The 9,698-nt window shown below is 49.6% G+C and overlaps 1 protein-coding gene across 4 annotated transcripts; it reads left to right on the forward strand.

Moving 5' to 3' along the window:
• The first annotated feature begins 111 nt into the window (after positions 1–111).
• On the forward strand, positions 112–9,391 carry LOC119287649 (silicon efflux transporter LSI3-like). 4 transcript variants are annotated; one of them, XM_037567229.1, is made up of 5 exons: positions 6,260–6,385; positions 6,635–6,642; positions 6,885–8,350; positions 8,439–8,628; positions 8,734–9,391. In XM_037567229.1, the coding sequence occupies exons 3-5, from the start codon at positions 7,106–7,108 to the stop codon at positions 9,000–9,002; spliced, it is 1,704 nt and encodes a 567-aa protein (XP_037423126.1). In that variant the 5' UTR covers positions 6,260–6,385; positions 6,635–6,642; positions 6,885–7,105; the 3' UTR covers positions 9,003–9,391. The 4 variants fall into 4 exon arrangements, with proteins under 4 accessions (XP_037423127.1, XP_037423123.1, XP_037423124.1 ...); XM_037567230.1 differs by lacking the exons at positions 6,260–6,385; positions 6,635–6,642 and adding an exon at positions 112–399; XM_037567226.1 differs by having other exon boundaries at positions 6,233–6,385; positions 6,635–8,350.
• The last annotated feature ends 307 nt before the right edge of the window (positions 9,392–9,698 follow it).

A 9,698-nucleotide genomic window follows, 5' to 3' on the forward strand; every position in this document is an offset into this window, starting at 1 on the left:
CTCAAAGTCCCACGTCGTCCCGCCGGTCGGCCCCGCTTATTTATACCTCCCCGGCCGGCCGGCGTCTGATTCACTTCACCATCCAAAGCATCCGGCCAGGCCGTCCCCGCCGTGCCCGCCCTCGTATAGTCGTATATACGCAGCTGAGGTGAACCCAGCGCCGCTGAGCTCCCCGCCCGCGCGCGCATTGCACGGACTGATCTATCTTCCACCGCCCCCGGCCGGCCGCCCGACCACACCGACTTGGCAGAAGCAGCAATCCTGCCGGGCCGGGGATCAATCTCTGGTGTATCTTTGGGGTTGGGACGGAAGGCGACCCGGCCAAGAGGTCGAGGAGCCACCGTGCCGGAGCGAGCTGCCACCGGCCGCGTGAGGCGTCGTCGATCGACCAGGCATTTCGTAAGTTTCCCTGCATGCGCCGTCCTGATCTGGTTTCTTTGTTTCGCTGCTTGCTTTGCTCGAGTCTTGGTGACACCGATCGTCGATCGATTCCGTCAGGCATTCAGCTGCCAGCTGCATCCCTATTTCCTTCGTTGTATCTTTTCTTTTTTTGCGGGGGTTGTATGTGATGTGATTATATGGTCTGATATAATTGTCCGGCGAGACGAGCGATACGCTGCTAATACTCGCTGTGACCATTATATAGCACCGCGAGGCAACAAGAACGTGGATACCCACTGGACTGGTGTGGGCTGGCCTAGAAGGATTGTGGCGTGGCCTGGGCCAGCCCAAAGTAGGCCCGTGAGGGGATGTATGCTAACCTGAGAATTGTGTCTCAAAAAAAAAACCTGAGAATTGACCCACCCTGCTCACGAAGAGCAAACTGAATACGTGGCTGTTTCAAAAAAAAGAGAGAAAAATATACTTTTTGTCCCTCAATTCTTGGCGGAGTCTAGATTTGGTCCCTCGACTTCAAAACCGAACAACTTGCACCCTTAACTTCTGAAACCGGACAAGATTCATCCTGGTCACGGTTTTGACCGGTTTGGGTGACGTCCCACCCTAGTTTTGACCGTTCCGACTCAAATTTGCCTAGATTTTCCAAGTCCACGTAATGTTTTCAAATTCGTTTACTTTTTTCAAATACATGATGCTTTTTAAAATTTGTGTACTTTTTTAAATCCACGTACTTTTGAAAACCTGCGTACTTTTGAAAAGTACATAAATGTTAAGAAATCACGGATTTGAAAAAAGTACGCGAATTTTAGAGCAGTTCGCTGATTTGAAAAACGTGTGTTTATTTTTGAAAAAAAATACGCGACCTTGAAAAAAGTACGCGGAGTTGAAAAGTGTATGTGAATTTCAAAAAGTTCACGGATATAAAAAGATTACAGGAATATGAGTGAGCACAGGTCAAAACTGAGGTGAGTAAAGACCAAAACCGGTCAAAACCGAGTCCAGGGACGAACCTTGTCCGGTTTTGATAGTTGGGGATTTAAGTTGTCCGGTTTTAAAGTTGAGGAACCAAATCTATACTTCACCAAAAGTTAAGAGACGTAAAGTATACTTTTCTGAAAAAAAGAAATAATAAGTAGGTACATAATCAGCAAGAAATACATGGCACGACAAGCATAAACATAATCAGCTATCCATCGGGAGTGAGACCGGTCTTCGACTCTTTATTATATTGTAAACCAAAACCACGAGATCTTAAGTATCCTTTTTTTTATTTAGGTGGGGACGTAGGTTGATTCCTTTTGCTGGCGAACCCACAGGAATGCCGTACTTCCTCTGCAAAACAGCAGGGTGGACCGTCGACGTGGCTGTATCTTGCACCACCGAAACAAAACAACCAAAATTCGTGTGAAACACGAGACGTTGGTAGTTGTCCGTTTCGCGCTTAATCCGCGGGGTTTAAAAAAACGGATGGCGTCGGCCACCCGTCCAGCCCGGAAGCGCGACAGCTTGACAGGCAGACGCCAATCCCCGAACGAAATTGACAAAATAATATGCTAGACTTTTCTTTCAGCTCGCTTGGCATGTTCTCTGCAGCAGCTTGGCACTTTTACGGCGAGCGGTTGGCTTTCCGGCGCAAAGCGACGGCGAGGAAAGATCCAGCGTGATCTTGTCCTGCCACACACAACACACGGGTGCAAAAGTCGAGTTTCCTTTTCCTTCTGCCTCGGTAATCGGACGGCTGGATACGGCTGCGTGGAAGGGATCCCACGGCGGCCGGCCGGCCGGCGGCGTGAAGACGTGTGTGCACGGCCGCACGGCCGCACGGGAGATGTTATTTGTTGGTGGATTGTCCAGCTCGTACGCGCGATGTCGTCATGCCCACGCACCCGACTGCTTATCAGAGTTCGGAGACAGATTTACACACAAGGATTTTGCTCCCCGCGAAAAGGAAAAGAAAAGGGGGGGATTTTGCTCTGTCTCTGAGCGCTACTGTTATTTGTTCTCCTATAATCGAAAGCAAATCGCTGCGACATGACTTGGAAACGAATCATATCGCGAGACCAAAAAAGAATCACGACACTGTAATAAATTTTAATAATTTTCTAATAATAGCTGCAGTAATACGAATCTCTCTTTGCTTGCAATTAGGCAAGGAAGACGCGGACACGTGGCTGGTTTGCCCCTTTTCTGCTGAAAAGGAGCTCGCCACGATAATTTTATGCATCAAACATTGTTTCTAGATGGTCGGAATATATTCTGATAAGACATTGCTTGTCTAGAGTTTTCACTGCCGACCTAGTTTGAATCATTATTATTGGGTGGTGGGACCCTTAGCATAACATGCATGAATGCACGGGTGATTTCAACCATAATTGAACCCGGACGAAGCAACTTGGCCTGGAGTCCCTACCTCGATCAAGAAAAAAAAATTAATGGTTTCAAAAAGCTTCTTATTTATTTTTTTTTGAGGAAAAAAAAGCTTCTTATTTCTCATGAGTCTGATCCTGGGATTAAACAGATTTTCTTTGGGCTAATTTTTTCGCCGAAGTGTTTTAAAAGGTTCACAGATTGTGAGTCTGCTTCGACAGTGCGTAAACCTGCAGCTGTAAAATGTCTGTAGCAACTTCTCCCCCCCCAAAAAATGTCTGTACCAACTACTGTATCGTACAGTACGTGTGTCCAAACGGACAGTAGAGCAAAGACTTGGACACGGAAGCGCTGGTGGGAACCGAGAAATATATTTTTTGGACAATTTTGTGGGAACCGGAGTCCCCCACGTTTGGTGCCGCTTTTGTCAAAAATCTCTCATGCAGTGGGCCCGGACATCATCACTTCCCCCATGCCAAAAGCTCTCCCACTGCCAAGCTTTGTGCTCTTGGCAGTCCGTTAGCTGCACTTTCTTCCGATGCTAGCATTAGCACCAGATTACTCGATCGCCATTGGTCGGCAATGCAATTGGTTAGCGCGACGAGGTCGTGACATCTGAGCTCAGCACAGCACTCCGTGGACGTGGATCAGGCCAGCCACATCGGAGGCAGTGCTACTGTACTACCCACACAGTGTGTGCGCGCGCGCGTGGATGGATCTGAGGACCACGCAGACGCAGGCCGTGACGAGACAAGAAATGGTGGGCTCTGGAGCAGCCCACAGCCCATGGCATGAGCACTGTAGCGTCCCAATCTCATCTCTCTTCCCCTTTCCTTTTTTTTTTGAAAACCACCTCATATATTAATTAACCAACAGAGTTATTACAATCACTCATTACAAAATTCATCACACAGGCCGGAACATCATTAACAGGAATACCGTCTGACCTATTATCAAAACTATACTTAGCAATAAGATGAGCCACTACATTGGCTGATCGGTTAATCTTTGAAATTTTGACCATAGGTAGCATCTTGGAGATACTCATTGCTTCCTTCTTCAAATCAAATAGCGCTGACCTGTCAAAACTATCCTTTGCAAGAGACGCAGCAACAAGCACACAGTCAGTCTCAAAACTATCCTTTCCTTTTTGAACTGGCACTGCAGTGACCGCCGAGCAGCAGTGGTCTCCATGACCGAAGCCTCCCGCGATTATTGTCGAACCAACAACAGCAGAACGGACGGTGGAGATGGCGAATCAGCGAGCAGCGCACGCGTTTTCGCGTCCTTTTCGTGAGCGCATACATACAATACATACGCGGGTTGGGTTTCCCTGCTCCCCAAGCTCAACGGGTTTCTTGGATGCGAAGAAACGGCGCCATCAGCATCAGGGAATCGCTGGCGGCATCAGCTGCTGGCCCGCCACGCGCAAACGTTAATCATCATTCAAATCCATCCAAAGGCAAGGGATCACGGCTCCTTCGTGGCTGGCTACCCGGCTGCCCGGCGAATCACATGCGTTAGCCCGATTGATGACATGCGGAATTGCTAAGACCGCCCTCTTTGAGCAACCCGTGTGTAGTCCTCATGCCATCCTTAGGTTTTTCGAAATGATACAAGAACAAACATGGATAACAAAAAAATAAGATTATAGACCATTTCTTGAATATACAGTGGAGTGCAATTGGGTACATGACTCTATCACTAAATCGAAATACAGATACAGAATATTCTTATTTGGTATAAATATGTTAAGTTATGCATTCTAGAAAGAGAAAAAACATGTTGAGTTATTCAACTACCTATTTTTTTTTATTTTTTTTTTACAAAGCCGTCTCCTATACTCCATTGTGTTCTTTCATTTTTCCGTGCTGCCCTCATGGTGCCACCACGGTAAACTTGGTCCCGGTAGTTTTTACATATGAATACTTCAAATTGTCCGAGGTTTTACTTTGAAAATGGCCAACTTCATCCTGAAATTACCATTATAAATATGTCATTTGGTGATCACCGTGGCACACGCTTCGTCGACTTTGCTTTGTCATGCTAAAAGACAAAAACGAATCGTGTCAAGCCAGGGGTGGTCTACTTTCTTTATTTCCTTCATTTTCACACAAAAACCAAAACCTCTTGTGCAACCCTCAAGTAACTGGCAAAACTTTTTATTTTGTGGTGATACGAGTAGGTTTTCGCTTCCTAGCATTGACAAAAGGAACAAACATATCCTGCAAATTTTAGGGAATCAACCAGGTATATAACAAAGGTCAGAGTAAGTTTATATGTTTCGCGTTCGTTGATTCTTTTGTGTTGCCCTCGTGGCATCACCGTGACAAACTTAGGCTCAATGGCTCTTATATAAATGCTTCAATACATCCGAGGTTTTTTGCTTTCAAGAGGCTAACTTCAACCCGAAATTACCACTATAAATATGTGATTTGGTGGTTGTCGTGCCACACGCGTCGTCCACTTTGCTTTGTCACGCTAAAATTCAAAATGAATCGTGTCGAGTCAGGGGTGGTCTTAATTAGTTTCTTTATTTCCTTCGTTTTTCTTAGCAAAACAAGATCCACTTGTGCGACCATCAAGAAACCGACAGCACTATTTTTTGGTGGTGATACGGGTAGGTTTTACAGTTTTCCTCTTTCTATCATAGTCAAAAGGAACAATCTACCCAACAATTTTCAGGGAATCAACCAAATACATAACAAAAGTCGGACCGGGTATACTTTTACCTCTCATGTGAAAAGAGGAGATAAGAGGGAGCACGTTAAATAAACCTCTTAATATAATCTGAAAAACAAATCAAACAGATATTTCCCTCTTTCTGGGAACATCCGACAGTTGGAGTAACAAGGCTAAATTTAGTATGGGTGTGTCTAGGGCACACTCAGATGTGCTCTAGTTATTGCACATCTAAGTGAGTGAATCAAGTATGAAGAGGAAAAGAAAAAAGTAAAAAAAAACATCCACACGAATCTCAATGTAAAATCAATGACTTATAACTTAGATGTGCAATACTTATGGCACATCTAGATATGCTTTAGCAAAACTGATTTAGTATTTGTAAAGAAACATGGCTGAAGAAACAATCTACTGAATTAATCCACTTTTAGTACTCCCCTCCGTCCGTCCCATAATATAAGAGCGTTTTTTACATTAGTATCCAAAAGTTTCTTTAACACAATTTTTTTTATGTCTGAATGTGTGGTCCGTTGAACCAGCTAAAAAAAGGGTGTGGGCGAAGCCTATACCGAAACACGTGGCACATGGCTGCTGGTTGACTCAAAACATGGAGGCACCACCCGGTGTGTGCATAACAAAATGCTGATCCGTTTCTCAAAAAAAAAAAGGTGATCCTAGGAGGAGCCTCAATTCATTCATCGTCGTCGGCGGTGGGGCCCGACCGGGGTCGCCTCATCCACGAAAGCTGACCGCCGCTCTCATGGTGGTGGCCGCGGCCCCTCGCCTTTATTTATAGCCGGCCCCTCCTCGCTTTATTCTCGCCTCCACTTACAGACCGCCTCCACTTCTCCACCGCTCCTCCTCCTCCTCGCTCTCGCCGCAGCAGAGAGCACCGCACTGTGGACTATCCTCCTCCACGCCCCTACTCCGGTCCGAGGTCAGCAATCGATCCCCAACCCGAGTTCAATTTCATAGATTTCTCTCAGGAAACCAGTCTATCTAGAACGCAAGATCCCGTGTCCCGTGCGTGCGTGCGTGCGTGCGTGTTCTTGGCACCACTTCACGGACGGATCCGTGACGGTCCCAATCCATTTGGAATTTGGGTCCCGAGCATGTCTAGAACAGAGCTCGAGATCTAGTTTGGATGTGTAGGGTTGTTGATCTTGTCTCGCTTGGATTGTTGCAGGACACAACGTGAGTAGGCGCGGTGGTGCTCTGCTTCTGCTTCTGCTTGATTGATTGTTGCTATCCATTCCATCCCATATGCGCTGTGCCTGTCCCCGGTTTTCGCTAATCCGCCCGTTTTTTGTGTTCCCCCGGCCAAAATCAAACTCGTTTCGTCCACAGCAGGATCTTTGCTTTCCTTTCTGCTCACTGATCATACCTTCTTTAGCCTCCGGATTTAAAGCTCTTCTTTTGTTGCTCGGATTTTGCAGGATATTCTTGAGCTTAGCTGCGCGTGCATGGAGAGATTGCCGTCGCTGCTGCCGATCGACTCCAGCAGCTGGATCGCTCCTGCGATTAACCTAGTCTGACTTGGCCGCCCGGGGATAACTTGCTGTTCGCTCTACCGTTCTTGAGTCTAGCTGCGACAGGTTCTTCATCTTGTTCCAAGTGCAGAGTAGCTAGCTAGCTAGCTAGTGGAATTCATTCCAAGATGGTGCTGGCGCACACGTCCAAGGTGGTGCTGGGATGCGTGGCGTTCGGCATCTTCTGGGTGCTGGCGGTGTTCCCCAGCGTGCCCTTCATGCCGGTGGGCCGCACCGCCGGCTCGCTGCTGGGCGCCATGCTCATGGTGCTCTTCCGCGTGATCTCCCCGGAGGACGCGTACGCGGCCATCGACCTCCCCATCATCGGCCTCCTCTTCGGCACCATGGTGGTGTCCATCTTCCTGGAGCGCGCCGACATGTTCAAGTACCTCGGCAACCTGCTCCAGTGGAAGAGCCGCGGCCCCAAGGACCTGCTCTTCCGCGTCTGCATCGTCTCCGCCATCGCCTCCGCGCTCTTCACCAACGACACCTGCTGCGTCGTCCTCACCGAGTTCATCCTCAAGGTCGCGCGCCAGAACAACCTCCCGCCCCAGCCGTTTCTCCTCGCCCTCGCCACCAGCTCCAACATCGGTTCCGCCGCCACGCCCATCGGCAACCCGCAGAACCTCGTCATCGCCGTCGAGAGCGGCATCTCCTTCGGCCAGTTCCTCCTCGGCGTCTTCCCGGCCATGATCGTCGGCGTGCTCACCAACGCCGCCATCCTCCTCTGCTACTTCTGGCGGTACCTCGCCGTCGAGCCGGCCGACCAGGAGCGCGGCGGCGTCGTCTCCACGGGGCCCGAGCTCGTCGGCGACGACGAGGTCACCTCGCACCGCTTCACGCCCGCCAGGATGTCGCACGTCTCCTCGCTCAACCCGGACGACTTCGACTGCGTCAGCGAGCCCATCATCCGGAGCGCCAGCGTCAACGGCGACCTGCGCAGCAGGAGCGTCAACTCCAACTCCAACGCCGCCGCCGACGCCGACATGCAGTTCTCCATCAGGTCCCTCCGCTCCTCCAGCATGTCGCACGAGATGGTGGAGGTCTCCACCGTCCCCGTCCTCGACGGCGCCTCCTCCAGGAAGTTCACCAGGACCGCCAGCCAGCAGAGGAGCGTCATCATCGAGGACGCGCCGCCGTCGTCGCCCACGGACGACGAGGCCGCCGCCAACGGCGACAAGGACAAGGGGGAGCTTCCCGAGGTGGTGGAGAAGAGGTGGAAGGTGCTGGTGTGGAAGACGGCCGTGTACCTCATCACCCTCGGCATGCTCATCGCCCTCCTCATGGGCCTCAACATGTCCTGGACCGCCATCACCGCCGCTCTCGTCCTCCTCGCGCTCGATTTCACCGACGCACAGGCCTGCCTCGAGAAGGTAACCCACCATGAACCATGAGCATGGCCTACTACTCGTGGCTGATCTAGCATGAATGAACAATGATCGATCACCATGGCATTGGCAGGTGTCCTACTCGCTGCTCATCTTCTTCTGCGGGATGTTCATCACCGTGGACGGGTTCAACAAGACCGGCATACCCAACACCATGTGGGAGCTGGTGGAGCCCTACTCGCGGATCGACAGCGCCAGAGGCGTCGCGCTCCTCGGCCTCGTCATCCTCATCCTCTCAAACGTCGCATCAAATGTTCCCACAGGTAACCAATATAAGTACTTCTGAACTTTGGTTCAGTCCTGGCAATTGCAAACCGCATGCAGTGCTCTGAACAATACATACTTGTGAACTTTGGTGTTTCATTCAGTTCTGCTGCTGGGGACGAGGGTGGCCGCGTCGGCCGCGGCGATCTCGCCGGCGTCGGAGAGGAAGGCATGGCTGATACTGGCGTACGTGAGCACGGTGGCCGGGAACCTGACGCTGCTGGGGTCGGCGGCGAACCTGATCGTGTGCGAGCAGGCGAGGCGCGCGCAGTTCTTCGGCTACAACCTGTCCTTCTGGAGCCACCTCCGGTTCGGGGTGCCGTCCACCATCGTCGTCACCGCCATCGGCCTCCTCATCGTCAGCAGCTACTGAATTCAACCAAGCAAGAAACTAAAAGATGACACTAGTGCCTGCCTTGCGAGGACCATAGCGAAACCCTTTTCTTCTTCAATAATGGAGATTATTACTCATGTAAAATCGATAGGCTTGTCTTGTAACCCGTTTGTGTCTTGTGTATCTCAGAAAAATCAGTGTTGTCATCTTCTCTTGTCGCTAAAGCAGACGGCCGGTAAGGTACGGGTGGCAGACCAAGTAGCCTGCGTTTTCAGATTTCTCAACTTGGAGTTGCAGATACGGTAGGTTCTCGTTGAACTAAGAAATTACTCCTATATTGTAATCTGATTTCAGTTTTGGTGTTTCAGAATGATGAATCAACGTGGTCTGTAATCGTGCCATACTTGCATAGTTTACTTTTACATCCACTTGCATAGTTTGTTTTGTTCACTGCACGACTAAAAAATGGATGTGTTGGTCTAGCAAGAACTCACAACAGAAGTCTGCTGCTGCTGCTGTGTAAGATAATAGTTCTGGTAGTACTCAAGTTGGAAAACAGATTGATCAGGTGGATGCTGCTGCTAGTAATGTGGGTCCTAAATTCATTGGTGCCATCTGCTTCAATTGTGGCCAACCGGGCCACTTTATTGGCATGTGCCAACTTCCTAAAGTCTGCTTCATTTGTAAAACCCCTTGCCACCATATGGATGTTTGCCAAACATGGTATAAGCCAAT

Source organism: Triticum dicoccoides, chromosome 4A (genome assembly GCF_002162155.2).
Source record: "Triticum dicoccoides isolate Atlit2015 ecotype Zavitan chromosome 4A, WEW_v2.0, whole genome shotgun sequence".
Lineage (NCBI taxonomy): Eukaryota > Viridiplantae > Streptophyta > Magnoliopsida > Poales > Poaceae > Triticum > Triticum dicoccoides.

Bases quoted from the DNA above. Each gene is read 5' to 3' on its own strand.
- LOC119287649 (XM_037567230.1), top strand. From the start codon at position 7,106: ATGGTGCTGGCGCACACGTCCAAGGTGGTGCTGGGATGCGTGGCGTTC. The intron at 8,351-8,438 runs GTAACCCACCAT...TGGCATTGGCAG, and splicing joins CACAGGCCTGCCTCGAGAAG to GTGTCCTACTCGCTGCTCAT. The intron at 8,629-8,733 runs GTAACCAATATA...TGTTTCATTCAG, and splicing joins CGCATCAAATGTTCCCACAG to TTCTGCTGCTGGGGACGAGG.